The sequence below is a fragment of the Aristolochia californica genome, unplaced genomic scaffold (assembly GCF_029961685.1).
Source record: "Aristolochia californica isolate CCGP_79_NKW_82.1479 unplaced genomic scaffold, dmAriCali1.0.hap1 SCAF_10, whole genome shotgun sequence".
Classification (NCBI taxonomy): Eukaryota; Viridiplantae; Streptophyta; class Magnoliopsida; order Piperales; family Aristolochiaceae; genus Aristolochia; species Aristolochia californica.
Genome location: NW_027181771.1, coordinates 28,552,111 through 28,578,559, shown reverse-complemented (window position 1 = coordinate 28,578,559; position 26,449 = coordinate 28,552,111). Strand labels below are relative to the sequence as shown.

The following is a 26,449-nucleotide window of genomic DNA, read 5'->3' as shown; positions in this document are numbered from 1 at the left end:
TAGGGACCATTAGTGCCTCATATTTTTTCAAAATATTTTTCTAATTATAAATTCTTTTTAAAAAATCATATAATTTTCCAAGTAAGATTTTCTTGCCAAGATGGGTTAGAAAACGATATAGAAAAAATTTGAATAATTATTTGACAGTTGATGATATAATACTTTGAGCATGAGGCAATTTTCATAGCAATTTTGTGTTTGACATTTTATGTGATTAAAAATTTATCGATAAGTATAATAATATATTAGATTAATTATTAATTTTTATTTATTTCCTTAGAAAAGGCAATAAGAGGTCCATTTAACTTTCCTAAGAAAATTTAAAATATTTCTTGTAATTTTCTAGTAAGTTTGTAATAGTAATAGGATTTTATTTAAAGGATTTATAGTTTTTATTAGGGTGATTGTAAATTGATAGTGATATTTTGTTTAATTTTGTTGTGTTTGATTATTGTATGGAGTTTATTTATAATGTTATGCAGTGTATGGAGTGTTTAGATTATTTTATGGAGTGTATAAACAATTTCATGAAGTATTTATGGAATGTATAGACAATTTTATGGAGTGTTTATGCAGGTATTATGTATATTGATTATGCCCAATTTTAAGTAGAGGTCATGCCGAATTTTATACAAGTATTATATATATAGATTATGCTCAATTTTAAGTAGAGGTTATGCCCAATCTTATACACATATTTTATATATAAGTTATGCCCAATTTTATGTAGAGGTCATGCCCAATTTATGTAAAATGTATGCATAATTTTATATATATTTTATTCGATATATATTTTTTGAAAAGTTTTAAATGTTTGTTGAGGTTCGAGCTCGGCTCGAACTCGTTGGGCTCGAGCTCGATAACAATTTTAGGCTCGAGACGAGGCTCAACTCGAAGCTCGGCTCGAAATATTTAAATCAAGCTCGACTCGAACATAAGCAGGTTCGGGCTCGGCTCAGCTCGATGCCACCCCTAGCCACAACGATCATAAGTGATCGTGACCCCAGGTTCATAGGAAAATTCTGGACCGAGTTATTTAAACTATTAGGAACTACCCTTAATTTTTCCACCAGTTTTCATCCTGAGACTGACGGCCAAACTGAGTGTAAAAACACTTTGTTGGAGCAATATTTGCGCCACTATGTTGCAACTAATCAAAAGAATTGGCCAGACTTGTTGGACGTGGCCCAGTTCTCATACAACTTGCAGAAATTCGAATCCACAGGGCATAGTCCTATTGAGTTGGCAACTGGACAATAACCGTTAGCGCCTATGGGACTCATTCCAGATACCTCACGGAAGAGTCCAGTAGCCCATCAGCTGGCGAGGAGATGGAAAGACAAAACAAAATTGGCACGGGTCTTACTACACAAGGCAGCTAAAAAAATGAAGAAGTATGCTAATTTGAAGAGGAGGGCGTCTTCTTTCAAGGTAGGTGACCAGGTGTTTATGAAACTAAGACCTGAACAATTTTGTCACCTAAAAAGCAAGAACAAAGGTCTTTTGTAGAAATATGAAGGCCCCTTTCCTATCATTGAACGTGTGGGCAACCTAGCCTATAAATTGCAATTGCCAAAAAGGTTTAAGTTCCACAATGTTTTTCATGTATCGAACATTAAACCTTACTTTGAAGACTCGGAGCCGGATAGAATGGTTGACCCAAGGGCTCCAATGGATGTATCAACTACTTTTGTAAACAAAGTAGAGTATATTATTACAGACCGAGAGGAGCGCCAAAGGGGCAAGCCCGGAGGACGCCATACTTGGTCAAGTGGTAGGGTCAATCGAAAAGCGAGGCAACATGGCAAGACGTTGCAGAGTTGTGGTAGTTCGAGAAGGAGGTGGCCGACTATCACCAGGGGACACAGACGAGGGCGTCTGCCTTATAAAGGCAGGAGTATGAGACGGAGGATAAAGCCATGGTATGGCCAAACACCATGGCCGAAGACTGTGCAAGTCCAGTGCACAGCAACAACAGCGACAACCAAGGCCAAGTGCAACGGTACGCCCCAGAGGGGTGCACGCATATGGCTGGCCTGACATCAGTTGCGGAGGAAGAAGACATACTTGAGCTTGCCAAATTGATGGTCAAGCAACAAGATGCGCAACGACCCCAGCAACTGGCCGAGACAGAAACCGTAAAAGCAACAGATGCGGGCGAACGAGCTCACGGCCCAGGCAGAAGGTGCATTGGCGTTTGGGGTTGTCGAAGGTGAAATGCGCGTGCAGCATGGAAGCTGTGGGTGCGCAAGCGCATGAAGCAATAGTGCGGGTACCTAGCGCATTTGGGGTTGCCATGCTGGTTCTACAACGTGCGCGTGCGTGCACATGCGAAGTGGCAAAATCTGGGAGGTTGCCATTTCGGGGGAGATTCTTCTTTGGCCACTCCCATACGTTCCCTATGGCAACTAGGACTCATTTTAAGTATGATTTGAATGTTGATTGGGCGACCAAACATATGGAGACACTTATGACGTCCACATACAAGATTGAGTCTAAGAGGTAGTTGTAAGGGATCAAATCAAGGGATTTGAATGGGGAGAGGTTATCTTCTCATTGGATGGAAGGGAGAGACTCCAAGGGGTCGAACCCATAAATACCAAGGCATTCGACCCTTGTAGATTCATTCACCAGCTTGTAGAGAAAGCTTGTAGAGCACACGAGGGAGAAAATTGTAGAGAGACTCTGGTCCTCCCACTTGGACGACCAACATTGTATTTTCAGTCATCAATACAAGGTATTCTCCCCCTCTAATCCTCTTAGTTTCCTTTGTTTTCATACTATTGTTCGACCTGGGGGGGAAGGAGCATTGTGACGACGATTTAGGGAAGGAGGCTATACTATTTTTTAAGGACTGAAAGCAGGTCACACGAGACTTAGAATTTCCGCCAGCCTAAAGGAGTTTAGGCTCGTCTAAGCCCGTGACAATAGGACTCTTAAAGAGCATGAGATTGGCTAGTGTTCTGTCATTATTTGCTCAACTGTCTCAACTACTACAACAGGCGAGGTCTTGCTTGGTATGAACTAGTACTCATATCTCATATCAGATTTTAGCCTACGTCAAGACTCCTACATATGTTAAGAGTTATATATATAAAATGGTTGTACTCAGGCTCTTGCAATTTTTGTTTGTTTTCATTTTGTTGAATGTTCAATCAGCTTTGTTTTATGTGAACCTAACCTTTTTGGAGTAATGCTTTGCATAAACTTTAAAAACTTGTTGTTATTATTATTTTTTATGTTTTTTTGTTGGACACTAGGCTCACACTTTTGTACAAGTGCATACACTTAGTCGGTGTGTTAGGTAGAAGAGAAAGAGAAATATTTTCTCTACAAGGCACAAATATACTCTATATTGTTTGATTTTGGCTAACTCACTGAAGTTTATAAGTTTTAGACTAAATTCTTGAACACATTTTGGTTTCTTACTATGTTGGACTAAGACTTGGCATTTAGACTACTATTGTTGGGCATTAATTAACTCATTACAAGGTAATCAAATTAAAGTAGGAAACTAACTCCAAGAGACCTAATTTGTCCGAGCTTTAAACTCCAACAACCTCCCTTAAATTAAGACTATTATGTAATGAAGAAGCTTCACTAGCTCATGGTTACCCTTCGAACTCTTGTTACAAAGAAAAAAGTAAATACTAGGTTTTCTACTGATTTAAATATATCGGATTTGGTTCGGATTTTATTTCATTTCGGATATCAAGAATTATTTTTGTCCCTCAATTTCCATTGAGTCTTATGTTGGTGAGTCAATTGACCAAAAGACTAAATTATTATATTATTTTTTTCATCCCATTGTGTGTTTTAGGTTATTAAGACCAAACAGGTGATTGGTAACAACAATAAGAGAGAGGATATTTACTATATGGACCTTACTATATTAACAATAGTAGCAACAACCACAACATAAGAGTCTTCCAAATGGCATAAAAGGTTTGGTCATCCCTCATTAGTAAAATTAAAAATTTCTTTTTATTTAGTTTCACAATTTTCATATAAATTTTGTGAGCTTGGAAAACACTATAGATCAATTTTTTAACCCAGGCAAAACAATTTGACTTCCAATCCTTTTACTTTAGTTCATTTGTATGTGTGGGGACCTATAAATATCCCAAATATATCTCAATGTAAGTCTTTTTATATATTTGTGGATAATTACTCAAGAGTTACATGGTTATGTTTAATGAAGAACAGGGCGGGGGTATTTCCTATTTTCACCTTTTTGTGCTATGGTGGAAAATCATTTTAAAACCAAGGTCAAAATCTTTCGGTTTGATAACACAAAAGAGTATTTTTCCTCTCCCTTTCAAATTTGTTGCAAGGAAAAAGGGATCATTCATTAATCCTCCTGTGTTTATATACCTCACAAAATGGTGTATCTGAAAGAAAATGTTGCCATCTTTTAGAAGTTGGCCGAACTATTATGTTGTCTATGAATATTCCCAGTTTTATTGCCTTTATGCAGTCTTCAATGCTTTTTTTTTTTTATGTCCTCCAGTGTGTTCAAAGGTGCCGCACCCTTCTCTAAATTGTTTCCTGATTAAGTTATCTTCCCTTTGGTACTTCAGGTATTTGGATGCACATCTTTTGTTCATCACTTGGGGCCTCCCTAGTATAAATTCCTTCTCTAGGCTGTTAAGGCCAATTTCTTGGGGGTATTCCAATAATTGAAAAGGCTACGAGTGTAACTCTTTGTCGTTGAAGAAAATGTTTATCTCAATCGATGTTTACTTTTTCTAGCATCAACCCTATTTTTTGCTAATTCCCCTTTGGGTTTCTCATTATCTTAAGGGATGCCAAACCACTTATTTCGGTTGATTATGATTTTCAGACCATGGACCAACCTTCTAAGACCCTCTTTTTACAGTTGCTGATCAGTAACCTGTGGAGTCTAGTTAACGCCCTACGTTGAGTAGGTACACGGATTGACCTTCGCGGTAAGGTTGCCGTAGGAGTTGGAAAGGGGACCGGAAGCCCCCCTCTCGAGGGTGTGGGGGTGGAATACTCGCCAAATCCACGATATATTGACTACTATTTCATTAAGGTTAGTTTGGGGATTTTATAATTGTAGTCTAGTTTCCCAAATTTTCTCTTTATATTTGGAGTCGTTGTTATTAGGGTTTTATCATCCGTGGAGCATCAGTTGTGGCTGAGAGAGGTTAGAGAATAACAACACCTATAAGTATGTGCGATCTCTCTAGTAAACTATTTCATCTTCATAGTGGATTACTGCAGTGGTGGAAAATAGGATGTAGTCTCACCTTGAGGCGAACTTGTATAAATCTTATTGTTGTTGTTCTGATTGCTTACTTTTCCTTCTTCTACGATTATTATTATTGCTTTCGTATGGACTCTCTTATGATACTAGGCCCATTACTCTTTGCAAAGTGCTCTGCTCCATTGTTGTTAGACTTCCATCTACTTCACACACTCTCTCTCATTATGTTCCCACTCACCGTTGGTCTCTGAGTTGTGTCTCTTTTTAGTTTGCATTGTCTTCTTCCACTATTCCTACCTGCTATGAGAATGGTTAAATTAAAATTTGGGTGCACCAAAACTAAGATACTCTTTTTTTTTTCCTTAAATATAAACCTATTCTTCTATTCTGACAAAGCCATTTAAGCGTTTGAAGATGGAGAAACTAGCTAGATTGCTATTGAGCTAAAAACAGACAGGGAGATAGTATTTAACGTCTTTGTCTATAGGAGTGTTAAGAGTTGGTACCATGGTTTGGTAAGGAGTATAAAAACACAAGCAAAAGCAGGTAGCTGGATATTGATATCTTAAATAAACCCAGCTTGGGCTGAGCAAAAAACATTAAAAAATTCAGCTTGGTTTGTTCACGAGATCACCAAGTTGGTAACAATAGCCTTCAAATCTCTCTCTCTCTCTCAACTCTAACAGGAGGAGTAAAACCTGGCAAAACGACGACTCGGTGCCCAACGCATCTACGTGTTTTTCCGATTGACCATTCAATTCTAATTTGCCAGGAAAACCAACAAGAATGGCCAGCTGGACTCCACGCGCTCCAGATTCCTGCCGGGCCTCTTGTTGTTTTTGTTTTAACGTTAGGCCCATACATCAAAATGGGTTTGAATTTTGACGACATATCTAAGTTCTAAAAGCTACTTTTCTTTGGAGTAATTAAATGGACTTAGGAAGCGGGGTCCAGCCCATTTAATGCCGTGGACTCTGGGCATGGAAAGCGAAGCGGAGCAAAAGGCGGAAAGAGCTATTTAAAAACAATAAAAGCAGCGAAAAGCGAAAGCGAATAAAAAAAATCCACCTACGCCTTCCACGTGTAACATCGACAAGTGCGATTTGTAATCAGATATGCACCTTTTCCCCTCTCGTGAGAAATGAGAAAACGATGCTACATCTAAAAAAGTTTAGTTTCCCAAATTAACCCTCTCCCCCCTCCCTTTGGTTGCGGAAGGAAATATCTCTCTCACCGTCCCCCATCTGACCTTCCCCTCACGCTACTTTCTGCTTTCCTCTCTTTTCTCCTCCTCATCCTCCCCTTTCTCTCCCTCTTTTTCTTCCTTTGTAATCCGCTGCGCTCTTCGATTGTTTATTTACGCACTTCTGAAAGCCCTAGCTTTGGTTTCTCTCCCGATTATCTCGGTTCATTAAGAGATTTTCGCACGTTTTTTATTTGTTGTTTTGTTGCTACTGCGCTGGTCTGGTGGATGCTGGACTCTTAGAGTGATCTCCTGTTTGCCCCGAGTTTTTTTGCAGCTTCAGAAGCCCTGATCGTCCTTGTGATTCTTATCCTTTTGTCTGAATTTTGAACTTTGTCTTGTACGCAGCCTCGGCCTATTTGGTTTTCTGCTGGAAATGGAGAATTTTTTATTGGATCATCGTTTCTGCTGCTCGGCGGCCTTGAAATTGTTACGTGTTGAGGCTGAGCGTACTTTCTGAGGAAGGGGCAAATGGGAGAAGAATCTCATCCGAATGATTACGCGATGAGGCAGGCGGGGGAGGAGGAGGAGGAGGTGGAGGAACGAGTGCTTCAGTGGGAGATGGGCTTGCCTAACGCGGACGATCTGATGCCGCTAACTCAGGGGTTGATTACTCCCGAGCTTGCATCCGCTTTTAGCATCAATCCCGAGCCTTGCAAGACCACCATCGACGTCACTCGGGCGTCGCAGACCACTCTAGCTAATCTCCGTCGACAAAATCCCTCCTTCTTCTCCAACAATTTAAAATCTCTGCCCTCTTTACTTGAGGACGGTCAGCGACGGGATCCGTCCGTTGTCCAAGTGGAGGATAATTCTGCGCGAGAAGTTGCTGAGTCGAGGAAGACTCGGAGGATGGATCCATCAGAGACTGAAGACGCTGAATCAGGACTTCACGGCTGCGGTGGGCTTGAAAATTCCACCGACGAGTACTCCGCCCGGACCCTCAAACGGCCGAGACTGGTCTGGACTCCCCAACTACATAAGAGGTTCGTCGATGTTGTGGGACATCTGGGCTTTAAGAACGCTGTGCCCAAGACAATCATGCAGCTCATGAACGTTGAGGGCTTGACCAGAGAGAACGTTGCAAGTCATCTTCAGAAGTACCGGCTCTATCTGAAGAGGATGCAAGGGTTATCGGACGAGGGACCTTCCTCTTCCGATCGGCTTTTTCCTTCAACTCCTGCCCCGCAGAGTTTGCAGGAGTCATGTGTGCAGATGCCAATTCCGATGCCCTACGGTCCCCCTATGATGACGGTGCCTGTTCTTGGCATGGATCAAGGTCATGGGCATGTTCAGATGCCCATGAATAACCCGGTGGCAGCTGCCGCAGCTTATCATGGCTTTGATTCACATCCTTACAATGTCTTTAGGGAGCAGCAGAGAGATTGGTCCGGGAGCAAGTATGGTTCGAATGTCTTACACCCTCGCGTTACTCAGAACGATAAATAAATTTCATTCTTCGTTTTCTTGAGACTCCTCCAAGAGTAAGTCTCTTCACCTTCAGTGAGCTTAGTGTTCGATTTTTGTAACTTTGTCACCAAATAACAATTCAAACATTTAAAGTTCAACCATTTGTAACTGATGCCTGGTTCTTTCTTGCCACACTTCGCCTTGTTTTCAAATATGTTTTGTCCACCAATTGACTAGTGGGTAACATTTTCATGCTTCTGAGCTCTTGTCTGGGTTCTTAACTGACGCTTACCGTATTTCTCATTAGCACCCATGGTTATGCCTAAAAACGACCTTAAAAGTTTGTATGTCTGTGACTAGTGCAGAAAGATTCAGCCACTAGTGCATATTGCAATGAAGTGGGAAGCAGATTCCTCAAGAGAGAAGGATCGAGTAGGAAATATTAATGAGGACACTGTCTTGAAATCATTTATTTGAAAAACTTCATGATGGTACTCATGTGTAACAGAGCAGTTGATTTTAACCAGCAAGGTGGAAGTTATACGAGGAGCCTCGCACACGAAGGGTGTTAAAGTTTCTACATTTTGTGATGAACTGATTACTCTTTTCCATTGGGATGGCAAAAACCAGTTTTGGCTTTGTGGGTTCCTCAGGGATCTGGACCTGAATGTAGTTGAAGACTGGCAACTGCTGGGAGCTCATGAAGTTTTTATCTGTAAAGATTGCTGTTTACTGAATGTAGCTGAAGAGTGGCAACTGCTGGGAGAAACATGAATTCTTATTGACAAAATTGCTGCTTCCCGGATGACAACAACATTGTGATGTTACTTGTTATCTTTGAACAAAATAAAGTAAATACTATTCTCTCTCGAAATGTAAAACAGAGAGGCTTATCCTTGCGAAGTGGTCTTCCAACTGGTGGATTCTGAGAGAGAGAGAGTTTGGAAAGACAGCCTACAGATAAGGTCAAATGGAAGTGACACAAAGGAAAGGGCTTTTGTCATGGATTTGTCTCGAGCTTTCGGAATTAACTTGCAGTCAAATCTATGTTGAGAGATATGGATGGCAGACTCTTACTCCAGCTTTCCAAGTCTTACTGATTCATAGTGAGTGAAGCTAAAACTTAGCCTCGTTCTTATTGTTTAGCTTTTTGATTTTTGATTTTTTTTTTTTTACAGTGACTGAGCTCTTTAGAACTTGGAGAGGAATCAAGTTGGCTGTTTGGACTATTCAAAAGGTGAAAAGAGGAAAAAAAAAAAATGAAAAAGAAAAGAACAGCCTGAGACAATATCCTCCAGACTCGGAAGTGTTGCAGATTGCAAGGGGATTTAACTGAAGGAACTGAAAAGATAAAATTTAGTAGAACAAGAAGAGAGTGATCTCTCTCTCTCTCTTCAAAAGCTTTATGGATGAGATGAGATGAGTGTTGTAGGTAAATTTGCAAATCCAACCAAAGCAGCATCACCTATTTCCCTGTCAATCATTTCTTTTACAAAATCTTTACTGATACGAATAATGGTAGATGGTGGGTTATGTAGTCTTAGGTAAGATTGTGCTGGTTCCAGAACCTGGCCTCTTTACCTTTGCTTTTGCTATTGCCATTTGCCTTTTGCCTTTTGCCTTTTGCCTTTTGCCTTTTGCCTTTTGCCTTTGCCTTTGCCTTTACCTTTGCTAGGAGGAACCAGTCAATACTTCAAATGCTACTTTCAAATGAGTACAATCCATGAATACTCATAATGAAACCTTATGCAGAAAAATGAAGCAGAATTGAAATTTTTTACTTTCCTAATAAGAAATATATTATCCTACTTTTCAATTACTTATTATTTTACCATTTCTAATTTTTTTTTTAATTAGCAATATTTCTGATTACTTCATTTTTACTTCTAACATAATTATCTATTTGTATATAGTATATTATTTTAAATAAGATATTTTATTTAAAAATAATCAAATTTTGAGCAATTAATTTCTAAGTTTTTGAATATTATTTTATTTTTTATTTTTTATTTTTAAATACTTTCTGTTTTTAATTACTTTATTCATGTATATGATATCTACTATAAAATAGTTATACTATTTTTATTTTTAAATACTATTTTATGTTTTTTATTACTTGATTAATTTCTTATTTATTTTTTGTTTCCACTTTCTTATTTTCTGTCAAATATATTTTTACTTTTGCAATTAGTTTATTTAATCCTGTATTTCAATTTAATTTATTAAAAAGTTAATATAAATTAATTATGTTATTTAATTTTATTACTAGTAACTAATTAACTTATTTATTTTTAATAATTTAACTATTTTTTTATTTTTCATTCTGATGTTTTATCAGTTGTTATTAATTTTAATTTTCCATTTTTAGATTTTTATTAGTTTCCTTTATTCTCATTTTTATATTATCAAAAAATATTTTATTACTTAATTAATTTATTAATTTATATATTTTTGTTAATTTTCATTGTTTTGTTTTGTTAACAAATTATTTTTATGTTGTTTTACCACTGTAAATTGGAGTAATTGAGACGTTAAGCAAAATAACAGATGAGAATAAGGCAATCGAAAACTAACTAGTAAGAGAACTTGATTCAAGTGATTCTACTTGCCAATGCTTCAGTTTTCTAAACTTCCAAGCACATATAATCAGACCATGACACCAAACAGCCAAATTTCCATTCTTTGAATGCTATACAAGTCCTTGAAAGCCATTTGAGGCTTGCATACTTCTTCTCTTTCATAGAAAGTATGAAAAAAGTCACCAGAATATTGATTATTATCTGCATCAGTACACTAGTATGAGAATCGACTCAGTTGATGGAAGAGAAAGTTGCAGAAAGGCATGCAGCTGCAGATGTGAAAATAGTTTATTCATAGAGAACTATACCTGAAAGAAGTGCAGCAAGGAGAAGGACAAATGAATGATGACATCTATAGAATTCAGAAGAAAGACGAAAATTTTCCAAGGTAAGAATCTCTTCTCACCAGTTCCAGGAAACTTTCCCCATCGGCATTCAAGCACTTCTTCAGCACTAACATTTGCGACTTCTGTACCTAGGGTTTCGGTGAGATTAAAGGCTAGTGATACAAGATCTCCTTTTTCCTTTTTTCTTGTCCTTCTTTTGTATTTAACCCTTCTCAGCACTAGTTTCTAGTCTTTTCTCTTCCAATTTAACACTTTACTAGTTAAAGTGGAGTTGGTTCTCAGCCCAAAAACACCATCAATAGTTACCAAGATTTCAAATCAAACAGCATCTAACCAGCTACACCCAATGCTTCTTCTTAGTCTTCTCTGTACCATTTTTTTTAGTTTTGCTGCATCTTCCCATCTACCTGAATTCATAAGAATACCAGACAGTGTAACATGACTACCCACACTTCTCGGCTCCAGTTCTAATAAATGCAATGCTGACAACTCTGCTAGTTCAATGTTACCACTACGTTGACATGCACCCAACAATGCACCCCATACAAAAGCATCGGGATCCACTGGCATCATCTTTATAAACTCATAAGCATCAGATATCCTCCCTGCTCGACCCAAAAGATCCACCATGCATGCATAATGCTCTAACCTGGGTTCTATACCATATTTTTCTTGCATCAAAGTGAAAAGTTTCTTACCAAGCACAACCCATCCTGCATGGCTGCAACACATAATGACTGCCACAAAAGTTAGATAGTCCGGTCCAAGTTCTCCTCCTTCAACCATTTGCTCGAACAAGTTGATAGCTTTATCACAGTTCCCATTATTTGCATACCCAAAAATCATTGAATTATAACTTACTACATTTTTTCCATGCATCTTGTAGAACAATCTCTCAGCTTTGAATATAAAACCACATTTTGCATACATATCCACTAAAGAACTACTGACAAATATATCTTCTTCAATGCCAGCCACCACCACATATCCATGAATTTCCTCACCAAGCCTCAAGTTAGCCACATTTGAACAAGCGGGTAAAAGACTGCTTATTGTGACTGAAGTTGGTCTCGTCCCAGCAAGTATCATCCTTCTAAACATTTTGAAAGCCATATCATACTGAAGGTTTTTGGTAAACCCAGATATAATTGAAGTCCAAGAGACAACATCAGGGCAAATTCCGTCATCCTTCATTGTCTGAAACAGATTGATGGCCATTTCGTCCTCACCCCCCAGAGAAAAACCTGCGATCAGAGCATTCCAAGTCACTATGTCGGGTTTCACTCCCATTGACCTCATCTCCTCAACCAAAACCAGTCCATTTTTCACAGAACCTTGCTGAGCGTACCCAGACACCATAGCATTCCAGGTGATTAAGTCTCTCTCGGGCATTCTATCGAACAACGTGCGAGCAAGCTGCACACGGCCGCATTTAGAGTACATGTCTATCAACGCAGTATTGATAAAGGGATCCAAACAATCCAGGCACCGAAAAATGAAGTTGTGCAGTTCCCGTCCGGTTTTTAGATCCTGGGTGTTGGCGCAGGCGCGAAGCACGCTGGGAAGAATGAAACTATTTGGTCTCAGATTTTCTTGGAGAAGTTGGCGAAATAGATATATCGTCTGCCGGAAAGATCCACGACAAGCCGAGTCGCTGATGAGGCTCGACCAGCGGCGAAGTTTCGAGTCTAGCATTTGACACACGCAAATAAAGAGGAACAAATACCGGCCACTTCCGGGAGACCAATCGTTGCACGAGACAGACTGGACTGGGTCACTGGAGGTGTTCTAAAAAACGACCATACTTTTTTCTTTTAACAGGATGAAATTCATAATAGAAAGGAAAGAAAATAAATTATAATAGATATTAAAAAAAATTCCAGTTATCTCAATTTCTCATTATGACATTTCTACAGAAAAAAAAGAGAGCAAAATTAAGATAAAAAAAGTGTTTATGCAAGAGCTCAATAATGATAAAGAAAAGAGATTTTACATCATATGTACTGTGTATATTATAGCAACAAGCTAAATATTCTCCTTCAGCTACTAGTCAAAACAAGCTAACGTTGTCAAGCTAAGGCAAACTAGTTGGACAGAAGCAGACTATTCAGGATTGTTTGATCTAAAGAATGACAGACATCACCAGTGATCATCACATGAACAGTGACCTTCTTTAAAGATATGAAACCGGAAATTATCTCTTATCACTATAGTTCTATGAGTAATTCCTGACATAAACTTCATAAACATGTGACAATCTCCACAAATCCTGAGATTCTTGAATATTCGAATTGGTGTACCATCTGGTACACAGATGAGCCCAAATGAAAATGCAAGTTTTTCGCTATGATATATAACATGTCCTTTGTCTCGATCTCCTCTATGACTTAACACAAGTTTTGACTCAGGAGAATAACCATTCTCTTTTATCTGACACACCAGTTCCTCCAGTTTCTCATAGATTTTTTGAGTCTCACTGTGCGTCCTGTCCCTTGAAAAGAACTTGTGTACCTTGTGATTCACTTCCATCCAACTGCAGCCTGGTTCTTTCTTCAGTCCTTTGAGTTTCATGGACTTCCTCTGTTTTTCAACATCTCTCCACCTTCCCACTTCAGCATACATGTTTGAGAGAGTGATATAAGCTGTTACCTCAAGGGGGTCTATCTCTAATATCCTCTGAGCAACATACTCTGCCAGTGGAAGATTACTGTAGGACTGGCATGCTGCAAGCAAAGGTCGCCAAATGGAAGTAGTAGGCTTAATAGGCAACCCACATATAAAGTTCCTAGCTTCTTCAAGCCGACCAGATCGACCTAGTAAGTCCACTATGCAGCTATAATGCTTCTCTTCTGGCATGAGACCATAATCTCGTACCATGGATTCAAATAACTCCTGACCTTGTTGAACAAGACCGGAATGACTACAGGCAGTGAGAACTGCAAGAAAAGTAGCACTTGTGGGTTTCATTCCTTCCTCTATCATCTTAGCAAACAAAAGAATGGTTTTATCTGCTAAACCTATCACTGAATGAGCCTTTATAAGTGAGTTCCAAACCACTAGATCACGCAGATGTCTTGGCATGCAATCAAAAACCATAACAGCTTCTGTTAACTCACCACATTTTGCGTACATTTCAATTATGGAGCTTCCAACATGTTTACTCAACTTGCCCCCACTTTTTATCAAGCAAGAATGAATTTGCTTACCACTGGTAAGAGATGGCAAGACAGAACATGCCTTCAGGATGATAGAATAAGTAAACTGATCAAATGTTACAGAATTTTCAGCCATTCTATTGAAAACCTCCATGGCCTTCAAGTTGTGTCCATGAAAAACATAACCTGTCAGAAGGGCATTCCAGGATGCAGTCGATTTTGGATTTTCCATTTCTATAAATTTCTTTTCTGCATCACCCATTTCTTCATAATTCATGTACATGTTCAAAATTGAAGTAGCTACAAAAACATTTGAAGCAAATCCACTTTTTGTTGCCATAGCATGAAGTGCCGTTCCACTGCCAGGAAATTTTATATTGCCAGAACAAGCCAAGGCAACAGCATAAGTATACTCACTTGGCTTCAATTCACATTGCCTCATATAATTAAACTGTTTCAATGCCTTCTCAAAGAATCCACTATGGTAAAGGCCTGTTATAATTGCTGTCCATGAAATGAAATTTCTATTGGATAACCTATCAAACAAAATTTGAGCCTCATCAATCATTCCACATTTACAATACATAGTTAGAAGTGCATTACCGACAGCTGATTCATGTAGACACTGAACCTTGATAACGTAGGCATGAAGTTGCTTTCCTTCTTCAGTAGCTGCAAGGGTGCCACAAACACCAAGAACAATAGAAAACGAGTATGCGTTTGGTCTAATACCAGTAAGCTGAATTTGAACAAATGAAGTCAGAGCCTGATCAGACAGACCACTGTTCGCATAGCCAGATATCAAGGCATTGCAAGAAACAATATCAATAGCGGGCAGCTGATTAAAAACTTTACATGCACTGCTAGTGTCTTTGCATTTCGAATACATGCTCATCACATTGGTTGCAACAAATGTATCATCTCCGTATCCAATCTTTATTGCTAAAGCATGAATCTTTCTGCCAAGGTCTAGTTTCTGCAGAGAAACTGCCACACTCAAAGCTCTAAGTACAGAACTCCGATCTGGTACAGTTTCCATGCAACGAAAATCAGAAAAAACCACGGATGAAGATACCGAACCAGACACCTCGACTTTCGACCTTCCAGGGATATTATCATAGGCATCAACAAGATGATTTTTTGGGTCTAACGTCCCTTCAAGCATTTTATCAAACATTGGAACTTCATTTCCAATGAGCAAGTGTTGAAAGCACTGTTTTGGGTGTTCAATGCTTGAAGTTGTAAGCGGAGGAGGTTCAAATTCCAACCAACTGCTCGAATTTCTTAAACTTTCTCTGGTTATCGCTAAGGCAGACGTAACCTGTCTTTTACGATCGATGCGGGTGTTCGAGTATGTTGAGAAGAAACCATGAGATGGGTAATGAAAGAAATGCTGAGAAAGAGAGGTCATGGAAATATTTTGCGCGAACGAAACTGTAACCAAGCAGAATCTAAAGTTAAAAGATGAGGTCTGCCTGGTATCAGCAGTTGCTATTTCACACCTACGTACTTAATCCACCTCCACTCAATTACGCCGAGCTTGTCGGGTTCAGGTTCGCTGAAAGAGCGTAATAGGGAAACACTGCAACACGATTGTCCGGAGAAAAAGACAGGTTTTCATGTGGAAGAAAAAATTGAGCCTTGCATGAAAACGAATCTGGTAAAATAAAAATAAATTCATCTTTATTTAAAAAATTAGCTGTATTAGATTATTTTTAATGTAGATATTTTTGTCGACAACTCATATGATCTGCGTATGATTTTTTATGTGGCAATTGTTGATTTATTGTTATTCTATTATACCCTTTTAAGTAGATTTTAACCCCAAGTTTGTTCAATTAAGAGCACCACCACCATGGCACATGCTCTATTCCAATTAACCTTCCACCCATGGCTCTTGTATTTTGTCCCCCTTCAGGGTTGATCTAATACGAAAAGTCGCTTGGTGCATGCGAAATGACTATGATAACCATTGATCGGATGACTAAGATAACCATTGATCGCACATATGAGATAGCTGTTGATCATGATTGGATGACTGAGATAGCGTTTTGCATGTTTCATATTGTCGAAGATCTGAACATAACGGGTCTTACGATCAACGAATAACTGGTTGTATGATCCAAAATTAACGGATCTGTATTTTTAATTTCAAACGGGATTCGTTCCAATCTTAATGTATTTCTTAATCGAAAATAAAGAAATTTACATGGTATCAGAGTGACAATCCTGAAATCGCTCCTTTCTATTTTTTTCCCGTCTGTCTCGTTGCCGCTTCCGGTTCCGGTGACATTTCCGTCGAGGTCCCAATCCTCGTTCGATGGATGGAGATAAATCTACGTCAATTTTCAAGAGACACAACCGGAGCCCATTTATTCTCCGACAAAGGTATCTCCCAGATCTGGTGACGCAACATCACTGTCATTTCCGGCTTACCCCGGGTTCCAAATTCTCCGTTGAGCCTCCTGGCATTGTCCCGCTACTGTGCCTTCCGGCCTTCCTCTGCTGCACAGATGACGTTTGCAAACGGCGCTCCAAAGTCCTGACTGGCAATGTAGACATTTGTCAACAGTTCACCTGGTTCGCCAATTCTTCATTTTTTTTCTCTTTGGCTGAGTCCGAAGAGAAAAGTGAGAAGACACAAATTTATGATCTGAATTAAATCAACACTTTTTCCCCAAGGTTCGAGCCCATATTAATCCGAGCCAAAATCAGTTGAGCCGAGCCGAGCTGAGCCACACCACTTTTTTTTTGCTGAGTCAACTCGAACCTAAGGAGTCTAGCTCGAAATCCCGAGCCGCAGTCTGCGTACACAAGCTTCCAACAAGGATATCGCTAGTATGACATCTAACTTTGCTAATCTGAATCACCCACTATATCTTCACCATTTAGATAAGCCTAGGTTGGTTCTCGTACCACAACTTCTCAATGAGGAGAATTACAACACATGGCGTCATTCCATGACTATAGCCCTCACCGTAAAAAACAAATTTGGTTTTGTTAATTGATCTCTACAACGACCAGACAACAATACCAACAATGAATTATAATAGTGGATTCGTTGTGATAATCTTGTCAAAACTTGGTTATTAAGTTCAATCTCCAGAGATATTGCAGCAAGTGTATTCTATTGTGATGGAACACAGACAGTTTGGAATGAATTGAGCGATTGTTTTTCTCAGGTAAACAATGTCCAATTATTTCACATTGAGAATGAAATACATGATTGCATACAAAATAATATGTCTGTTAGCTCATATTTCACCAAACTCAAAGGACTGTGGGATGAGAGATATTCTCTTTGTCCTATCTCAAACTGTCGTTGTGGCTCTATGAAAGAGGAACTATCCTATCGAGAAACACAAAAAATCATCAAGTTTCTCATGGGATTAAGTGAAACTTTTACTATCGTACGTGGGCAAATATTAACAATAGACCCTTTGCCTAAAATTGGCAAGGTTTATTCCCTAGTACTCAGACATGAACGACAAAAAGATGTATTGAATAAGCGGAGTATCATTCAACCCGAGGCAGCAGCTCGCTATCAGAAATTCATACAAGAAAGGTGGCCCCTCCACCTGTTCAAAATGTCACAAAGACGGTCACCATGTTGGAAATTATTGGGCACATTTGAAATGCACTTATTGCGGTTTTAAGGGTCACACCGTTGATTCCTGTCGAAGACTCAAGTTTGCAGAATCTACTAAGTCCATAGAGAAGAAGAACATATCCAACTCCTTTCCTTTTACTCAGGAATAATGCCAACAAATATTACAAATACTCATTCATAACAAGCCATCAATGGCAAATCATATGGGTAACTCCTTTGCTCATAACAACCTTTCAAGTAAAGCATTTTAATTTTCCTCTCCCGATAAGGAAGCAACATGGATCCTAGATAGTGGAGCCACTGACCATATTGTTTGCTGTCATATATTACTTACGTCTTGGCGAGCTATTACGAACAAAATAGTGAAATTACCAGATAGTTCTCATGCTAATGTTACACATGTTGGTCAAGTTGTTTTCTCTTCTAGTTTGGTTCTTCACAATGTTTTATGTGTCCCAATTTTCTAATTGAACCTCATTTCCATCAGCAAGCATCTTCATAATTCTCTTTGCATCACTGTGTTCCTCACCCATATTTGTGTCATATAGGACCTACACTCGGGGAAGATGATTGGACCAGGAACTGAATGGCAGGATCTCTACTACCTTGATCGTCCAAAACCATCATCATGTTATTCCATACATTCTCCATCTGGTATTTGGCATCAACGTCTTAGGCATCCATCACATCAAGTATCTGTCTCATTTCCATTTTTGAATAAAAAATCTTGTAGTTCAAACAATTGTCTGGTTTGCCCCTTGGCTAAATAAACTAGATTGTCATTTCCTTTGAGCACAATTTATAGCACATCATCTTTTGAAAAATTGCATGTTGATATCTAGGGGGTTACCATATTGCATCGATTTCTGGGGTCCGATATTTCTTTACTATGGTTGATAAATTTACTAGATACACATGAATTTATTTGATGCGACACAAATCTGAAACTCAAACTCACCTAACTAATTTTATTAGTATGGTAGAAACCCAATTTGCTTCAAAGGTGAAAGTTGTGCATAGTGATAATGGCCCTGAATTCACTCTTGCCGCGTACTACTTGTCCAAAGGCATTGTCCACCAAACCAGTTGTGTTCACACCCTACAACAAAAAGGGGTAGCCGAACACAAACATCGACACCTGCTAAACATGGCCCGAGCCTTACTTTTTCAAGCCCATCTTCCTTAACAATTTTGAGGGGATGCCATTTTAACAACTGTTTATCTCATAAATCAGGCACCTACCATAGTCTTGCAAAGTAAAACACCTTATGAGCAGTTGTTTCATATTATCCCCACTTACTTTCATTTATGAGTTTTTGGATGTTTATGTTTTGACTCTTCTCACGCCACAAGTTATCCAAATTTGATGCACGTGCCATCCGTTGCATTTTTCTTGGGTACCCTTATGGACAAAAGGGATATAGGATTTATGATCTCCAATTCAATAAAGTATTTATCTCCCAAGATGTTACTTTCTTTGAACAAGAATTCCTTCTTAAACATCTTTCCACAACAAATAAGAGTCTCATGTTTCCCCCTTCTATAATGTCTACTATTTATGCCGACCTTATACCAGACATACTTTATCTTAACCCTCTATCCGACACACCTTCTCAGTCACCAAGTCCTAACATTCCTAGCGTTGATCATACTTCTTCCCCCCAAATACCTTCTCCTACTCCCATACCATCTCCTGCTTGGCGCCCTTCTACATGGCCCATTAAGCGACCCAGTTTCTTTCAGGATTTTCATGGGGAAGTGACCCTACCGTTACGACCTGAGCAATCTTCTGCTTCCAACGTGGTCACCACATCAGGTACACCTTATGCCCTCTCTCACGTTCTTTCTTATGCCTAGTTATCCCCATCTCATAAAGTTTTTACCACTTCATTAACTATTATAAAAGAACCAACTAGTTTTTTACAGGCCAAGAAGGATACTAAATGGTGTCAAGCAATGCATGATGAAATTCAAGCCCTCCAGGCTAACCACACATGGACGCTCATCTCTCTTCCACCTAGCAAGAAACCCATTGGATGTAAATGGGTATACAAAGTCAAGGTCAAATCTGATGGCACAGTTGAGTGTTACAAAGCTCACCTAGTCGCCAAAGGATACAACCAGATTGAAGGACTTGACTATTAAGAGACGTTCGCCCCAGTTGCCAAACTATTCACTGTACGTGTCCTACTGAGTGTTTCTGCTATTCAAGGATGGTATCTTCACCAACTCGATGTCAACAATGTATTCTTACATGGTGATCTTGATGAAGATGTCTACATGTCACTACCCCCTGGTTTTGGACGAAAGGGGGAGACTCGAGTGTGCAAACTAAACAAATCACTATACGGCTTGAAACAAGCTTCTAGATAGTGGTTTTTAAAATTTTCCACAACCCTCAAGATTGCTAGGTTTCATCAGTCAAATGTAGATTATTCTTTATTCGTCCAATTCCACAAAGGCAGTTTTACAGCAATACTTGTGTATGTTGGTGACATGATTTTGGCAAGTAACAATCTGCAACATATTGAAGATGTGAAACAATTATTATCCAAACAATTCAAACTTAAGGATCTTGGCCAGATCAATTACTTCTTGGGCATAGAAGTAGCAAAGTCTTTGAAGGGGATTTCTCTCTCCCAAATGAAATATGCCTTGGAGATATTAGAAGATGCTGGATTTCTAAGAGCAAAACCTACAAGGTTCCCAATGGAGCAAAACTTGGCTCTTACACAATCCGATGGTGAACCCCTAAATGATCCTTCATCATACAGGGGTCTTGTGGGAAGATTGATCTACTTGACCAATTCTAGACCAGATATGGTCTATACCGTCCATGTTCTAAGTCAATTTATGGAAAAAACACGTATACCACACCTTGAGGCAGCACATAGAGTTATTCGATACCTGAAACAAACCCCTAGACAGGGTATTCTATTGTCCTCTACAAGCACACTCCAATTAAATGCATTTTGTGATGCGGATTGGGCTCATTACAGGGACACAAGAAGGTCAGTAACAGGGTACTGTATATTTCTTGGACAATCACCCGTTTCATGGAAAAAAAAGAAGAAAACAATGGTGCCTCAATCAACTGCCGAGGCAAAGTATCGTTCTATGGCTACTACATGTTGCAAAATTACTTGGTTGAAGAACGTTTTGAAATACTTGAAAATCATACATACTCAGCCAACCATGTTGTATTGTGACAACCAAGCTGCTCTACACATCGCCTCAAATCCGGTCTTTCATGAGCGAACCAAGCACATCGAAATTGGTTGTCACTTAGTTCGTGAAAAGATTCAAGCAGTGTTGATTAAGACAACCCATATCCGAACCAATGACCAAACTACAGACTTATTTATTAAGACATTGAATTCGTCCCAATTTGAGGCATTACTCGGCAAGTTGGGTATCATTAACATATACTCTAACTTGAAGGGGAGTGTTGAAGATCCAAACATAACGGGTCTTACAATCCGAGAATAACTGGCCATATGATCCAAAATTAACGGATCTGTATTTTTTATTTCAAAGGGGATCTGTTCCCTTATATGTAAGTGCAATCTTAATGTATTTCTTAATCGGAAATAAAGAAATTTACACGTACCAAATAGTTTTTTGTGTTGGATCAGTTTTTTTGTTCCCCTCTTTACAACTTTCTGGCTTTTATCTTGCAGGGATTTGTACCGGCAATTTCTATCTGAGAAATTTGCAGTGGGAGTGAAAAGATTATATTAGTGTCTCTACTGCTAATCCCCTCTTCTTTTAGCCTAGTCACAGGATCCTTCGTTTCTTTTAAGGTGGCAAAACGTCTGTCTTTTACTGTTTATTTTCTGTTGATTCCATAACTACTGCGTATACGTTACATTCCTTCACTTACCTTTAACGTTGTTTTCCTAATCAATTATATTGCGGGCAGTTCTCCTTTACGATCGTCTTTGCTCTATATCCTGAAATGACTTGTCTCCCATGATCCATGATTTTTCTTTACGACTAATTATCCTTGGGCACACCGAGGCTCAAATTCAGACCTCTATCTAGAAAGCACTTCACATGTTGAATGGCAGCCCAGGTTTCGCTAATTGCCTGCTCTACAGATTCGTCGCAAATCTGAGCAAATTGGAATCACTCCATCAGATTATGTTTCTTACGCGGTTAGCCCTGTTTTAAAATTTCCGGGCATTTGGCAAGAAACTGGATCAGCTGTAACAAGAAAATAATGGTATTTGAGCAGTCTCTGCGCAAGCTTTAGTGCCGTCTTTATACCATTACAACAAGCTAAATGTATGGGGCTCTAGCCCTTACTAACATTGAACTGTCGATAAAAATTATCTGGGAACTAGAACAAACCGAAAGACGATAAAATAGTAGAAACATAGTTGAAGTGAAGAAGGATTGGTCTACCTGGGTGGTGGACAGAATGTGATAAGATATCGTGAAGAGCGGCAGGTGTGGAGGCTGGAGGAATCGTCGAAAGCATAGCTGTATGCCCGAGGGCAGATGGCTTTGAAGAGGTGTGCGTAGAGGGAAGGCTTGCAACTCCTTGGCGATGCGTAGTCCCCAGTACAGCAATACTTGGCCGATTTGAGAGCAAGGCAGGCGCTCTTACAGGCCACCACTTTCCCTCCTCGCTTCACTTCTAACATCGACGGGCAACAGAAGTTCAAGTCCACCTCGCAAGCAGCCACGCCGCAGCCGATTCCACCTCCCACGGGGAGCATCGACACCGGAATGTTGAACCCATCAACGAGGCTAACGTCGTAGTAATGCAGCGCCGATTTGGAGGTCCCCAGTGTCATTTCCACGACGGTTGCTGGCGGGTTTCCGCCTGTCCCCATGCAATGCAGCAGCCCTCCACAGTCGCCAGTATCACAGGAGCCTTTCCCATTTTCGTCGAAGCAACACCCCTGCCGTCCCCATATTCTCCCAGACCAACCGGAGGGAACGTTAATGACTACTTCCTCGCCACGTCCGAGACGGAACCCGCCCTTTGCAGGGTGAGGGTGGCCGGCTCCGCCAAGGATCCCTGGCCAAACGGTTATGTTACAGTTGTTGACTAGTATGAGTTGGTTTCCGCTACCTGCAACTGCAGAAGAAAAGAGAAGAGAGTTAATTAGTACCTGATACCTGAATTAATGAAGGGAATTTACAGCGAGAGTGAATCACGTACTTGAGAGTGAGATGGAGATGAAGCTGCAGAGAAGGAAGAAGAAGATACGAGAAGAAGTTGGCATCTTTAGCGATCTAGAGGACGCAAGAGCGAGAAGAGAAGAAAGTGACAAGATGCGTGAGAAGTGGTCTCCTTTACTTTCGCCACCACTGAACTGCTTGAGAAACGGTTTAAGTAAGGCTGGATCCGTAGTTACTAGTATAACCGGTGCTTTCTTACTTTTTTCTTCTTTTCCATTTCTTTTGCCCAGGTTTGAGCTTCCGGCCTCGAGTATATATCCCTTGCTTTGGTTGAGGGTTTCTTTCTTCTCTCATGTCTCATTTGCCTGCTTTGCAGAGGGGTCTCTCCAGTAACAAGAAATTTAAAAAAACGACACATTCTCATATTATCTAAAGGCATCGATCATGAATGCCACATAAAACCAGATATGATCAAGGAATTAATGTAATCCCTAGTGCTTCATCTTTTCTCAAAGGAGAGCGTGAATGGGAAAAAAATAATGTAAGGCCTGAGGGCACGCTTTTGCCTTTGCATAAAGTGTGATTATTTTCACATTAGAGAGATTAGTAGTATAAAAGAACACCATCATGCTTCTTTTGTGTACTGGTGCACTTTGCTCATGATGCTTCTTTTGTGTTCAAGAAGACTTGCATGGATAAGAATTTATCTAATCGTGAACCCTCACAGGTGACATGAAGGCATTTGTTAATGACTCCCTTTAGTATCAAACATCACCTCATGTTGCTTAATCTGCACTCTTGAGGTTAAAAACTAAGGCAACTCAGCCAGACTTAGGCTGGCTGTAGCAAGTGAGATGGAGATGGTCCTTGGACCAAAATTGAAGTCTCAAGGAGTCTTATCTTGACAGAAAAAGAGAGACTTGGGCTGTGGCTCAAATGTTCTCATGATACTTTTCTACATTGAGGTCTTGATTTAGAGCTTTACCATCTAAGTGGATATAACCTGTTGTAATAGAAAAAACAAAAGGAGTAGTCACCACCCTTTTCTCTTGAATAATTGAACAAAGATCAGGGAGAAAAGAAGGGAGGTGAGGCTTTTCCTCATCCCTGCTCTTTTATCTCCATATGTACTAAGTATTTTTATGTTATTGCTATATTTTCTTATAATATTTTGATTTTTTAAATAATTTTAATTTATTGGTTTCCTTACCCATTTACTCAAATATGTTATGCCTGGTGAGGAACAAACCTATGAGGTGAATAAGTTGGTAATTTTTGCCCCTAATTTAACTCATTTTTGCTTAATCCCTATGGGTTTGTATTTACCATTTCAATTAATTTAGAGTACAATGTCAACATTACAGTTTATGTTCATGCACAATGATCAAAGTACACATGGAATCAAACATATACAAAGTACACACAAGTTTTTTAGGTGCTTTATAATCCTTATAAGGATTGTTAGTCTACCTCCTAAGATATTTTAACACTTCCAGGCTCCACTAAGCTTCAATTTCTCTACAACATCTACGATAAATTGCCTCTAGGGCCAATTATAATGCTACCCAAACAACGGTTTACGCTACTCAATTGAGCACAAGAGCCAATTTACAATAACACATTTTCACTTATATTTATAGTAGTAAGCAAGGTACACAACCTAGACCCATAGGGATTTTCAACCACTTGCTAGGCATGTACACTAGCCTAAATCCACAAAGAGATTTTCAACACCTCATGCTTAGACAAGGTTTTACGGCTCATACAACAAAAAACACAACTACTCAACCTTGAAAACAACTTCTCTCAAACAATTTGAGTTGAAGATGGTCCGGCCTACCTCAGACTTGACCCAATTTGCAAGGCTTACTTGTTTACAATACATCCTAATGTAAATTGCCTCTCAACAAGTAGATTTAACAATTCAAGCACAAGGAAATAGGTACATCAATCTTAAATACATATTCAGTGTAATAAATAACTCAAAATAATCTTTAATGACTTGATTTGAAAATATAGGTTTAATGTAAATTTGGTATTGATTTTTCAATTTGGGGAAAGCATACGAAACAACTCAATATGATAATTTATTTCAAAGTCTAACCCATGATTAGTAATACGAACTTGAATGAATGATTTCAAAGTGCAATAGCACTAGTTCATAGTACTCGAACAAGTACGGCCAATATATCTCAAATTATATACATGTAAATACTTGGATTTAAAATCTTATCCCCATATTTGAATATTTTGTAAAACCCTTTTCAATTACCCCAATAAATTCACATACTTGCATATATGACATGATTTGAAAATAAAAGGGGTGATAAAATTGATTTGAACGGGAAGTTGATCAAATAACTACTCGAAATGTAATTGTTGAATCAAATAGGATCTTAAAATCACTTGGCACATGTTCAAAAAATTGAGATCTAAATATTTTTTCAAAGCTTAAAGAAGCTAAACTATTGAACTTGACTTCCTTATAAACTTTGAAGGGGGCAAAAATTTCTCAAATTGTGTGTGAGGGCTTAAGAGGCTTGATTTTTACTGTGATAAAGAGGATTTTGCTTGGGGTGAGTTTTCCCTATTTGCGTCAACCCTACTTAGAGGGAAGAGGAATGAAGAAAAAGACAAGTCTGATTTTAGGTTAATCAGGGTAGAGAGTTCTCCTTGATGAGCTCTAGGGTTTGAAGTTCTACTTGACGAGCTCTAAGTCCAGGTTTCCTCTTGAATCTGATTTTCTCTCTTATCCCTTTTTTATTTCTTTTATTTCCAAAATCCATTACTGAGAGAAAAGAGGTTTCTCAATCTCTTTTCCATGAATAGCAAGAGGTTTTTCAACCTCTCTTTCCGTGAATAGCAAGAGGTTTCTCAACCTCTCTTTCCGTGAGTAGGAAGAGGTCTCTCAACCTCTCTTTCTAAGAACAACAAGAGGTTCCTATACCTCTTAACCGAGAGTAGCAACACCTTCCAGTGCTGAATTCATTCTACAAATTCTAGATTTACCAAATCCTACTTCCATGGCAAGGGACCACAATACAACCCACAAAGATAATGTAATCCTTTCTAATCACTTGTATTTATTGATTTTTTCTCTTTTCCAGAAAAATCCCGTTCTTTTCCCTACATCCTGCTTCCTACTGTAGATCCGATCTTAGATGCTAGGGTTTGGGGTTTAGGGCATCTATGGTGATCGGATGAGGTGGATGCGGGGCACGACTTCCACTCAGTATGATAAGATATTAATATGGCATACGCATTTCTGAGGCACAGAGGGGTCATCTTCAGGCATGACTACTTCATAGCGGCATACGACATAGGCTCCACTAGAGGTATGCCATCAACTTTTTTGTGGTGAAGATAAAGGACTTGAGGGATCTTCCAAGCTCGTTCGAGCTTGCGAGCTCTTCTCCAAGGTCGCAAGAGGTCGACTTAGGGAGTACGTTGCGTGGTGCTACTTCCAACAACTCATCAGATCACGGAAGATCGATCTGGGTCTACCATACGGTGCAACAGACACGAAAGATCGATCTGGGTCTGGTTGAAATCTGAGGTTTGATATTCATCCAACTATTCTTTGATGGTGTACACCGGACGGACTTCGAGCTAAGGCTTGCCAATGACATGATCCTGTAAGTCTTAAACATGAATTTCTAATACAATATGAAATTCATTATAAATTAAACGGAAGATAAATCATACCTCCGTCCATACGCTTCAAATTCCTTCACTTCTGTTT

At 39.2% G+C, this 26,449-nt stretch overlaps 4 protein-coding genes across 5 annotated transcripts; 1 reads left to right on the top strand and 3 right to left on the bottom strand.

Annotated features, from left to right (window-relative positions):
• The first annotated feature begins 6,479 nt into the window (after positions 1 to 6,479).
• LOC137935063 (transcription factor PCL1-like) lies at positions 6,480 to 9,500 on the top strand. 2 transcript variants are annotated; one of them, XM_068779708.1, is made up of 3 exons: positions 6,480 to 7,957; positions 8,249 to 8,989; positions 9,062 to 9,500. In XM_068779708.1, the coding sequence occupies exon 1, from the start codon at positions 6,945 to 6,947 to the stop codon at positions 7,920 to 7,922; it is 978 nt and encodes a 325-aa protein (XP_068635809.1). In that variant the 5' UTR covers positions 6,480 to 6,944; the 3' UTR covers positions 7,923 to 7,957; positions 8,249 to 8,989; positions 9,062 to 9,500. The 2 variants fall into 2 exon arrangements, with proteins under 2 accessions (XP_068635809.1, XP_068635817.1); XM_068779716.1 differs by having other exon boundaries at positions 8,244 to 8,989.
• Positions 9,501 to 11,127: 1,627 nt separating this feature from the next.
• On the bottom strand, positions 11,128 to 12,573 carry LOC137942746 (pentatricopeptide repeat-containing protein At5g59600). The gene has a single exon (XM_068788486.1). The coding sequence runs from the start codon at positions 12,502 to 12,504 to the stop codon at positions 11,128 to 11,130; it is 1,377 nt and encodes a 458-aa protein (XP_068644587.1). The 5' UTR covers positions 12,505 to 12,573.
• Positions 12,574 to 12,906: 333 nt separating this feature from the next.
• On the bottom strand, positions 12,907 to 16,526 carry LOC137943044 (pentatricopeptide repeat-containing protein At3g24000, mitochondrial-like). Its single transcript, XM_068788741.1, has 3 exons — positions 16,401 to 16,526; positions 16,174 to 16,300; positions 12,907 to 15,398 (listed from the first exon to the last, which is right to left on the bottom strand). The coding sequence occupies exons 1-3, from the start codon at positions 16,524 to 16,526 to the stop codon at positions 12,949 to 12,951; spliced, it is 2,703 nt and encodes a 900-aa protein (XP_068644842.1). The 3' UTR covers positions 12,907 to 12,948.
• Positions 16,527 to 21,915: 5,389 nt separating this feature from the next.
• LOC137942785 (thaumatin-like protein) lies at positions 21,916 to 22,844 on the bottom strand. The gene is made up of 2 exons (XM_068788524.1): positions 22,748 to 22,844; positions 21,916 to 22,663 (listed from the first exon to the last, which is right to left on the bottom strand). The coding sequence occupies exons 1-2, from the start codon at positions 22,809 to 22,811 to the stop codon at positions 21,978 to 21,980; spliced, it is 750 nt and encodes a 249-aa protein (XP_068644625.1). The 5' UTR covers positions 22,812 to 22,844; the 3' UTR covers positions 21,916 to 21,977.
• Positions 22,845 to 26,449: the final 3,605 nt, after the last annotated feature.

Bases quoted from the DNA above. Each gene is read 5' to 3' on its own strand.
- LOC137935063 (XM_068779708.1), top strand. From the start codon at position 6,945: ATGGGAGAAGAATCTCATCCGAATGATTACGCGATGAGGCAGGCGGGG.
- LOC137942746 (XM_068788486.1), bottom strand. From the start codon at position 12,504: ATGCTAGACTCGAAACTTCGCCGCTGGTCGAGCCTCATCAGCGACTCG.
- LOC137943044 (XM_068788741.1), bottom strand. From the start codon at position 16,526: ATGTCTACATTGCCAGTCAGGACTTTGGAGCGCCGTTTGCAAACGTCA. The intron at 16,301-16,400 runs GTAAGCCGGAAA...AAATTGACGTAG, and splicing joins CGGAGAATTTGGAACCCGGG to ATTTATCTCCATCCATCGAA. The intron at 15,399-16,173 runs GTAAATTTCTTT...GCTTGGTTACAG, and splicing joins GATTGTCACTCTGATACCAT to TTTCGTTCGCGCAAAATATT.
- LOC137942785 (XM_068788524.1), bottom strand. From the start codon at position 22,811: ATGCCAACTTCTTCTCGTATCTTCTTCTTCCTTCTCTGCAGCTTCATC. The intron at 22,664-22,747 runs GTACGTGATTCA...TTTCTTCTGCAG, and splicing joins CATCTCCATCTCACTCTCAA to TTGCAGGTAGCGGAAACCAA.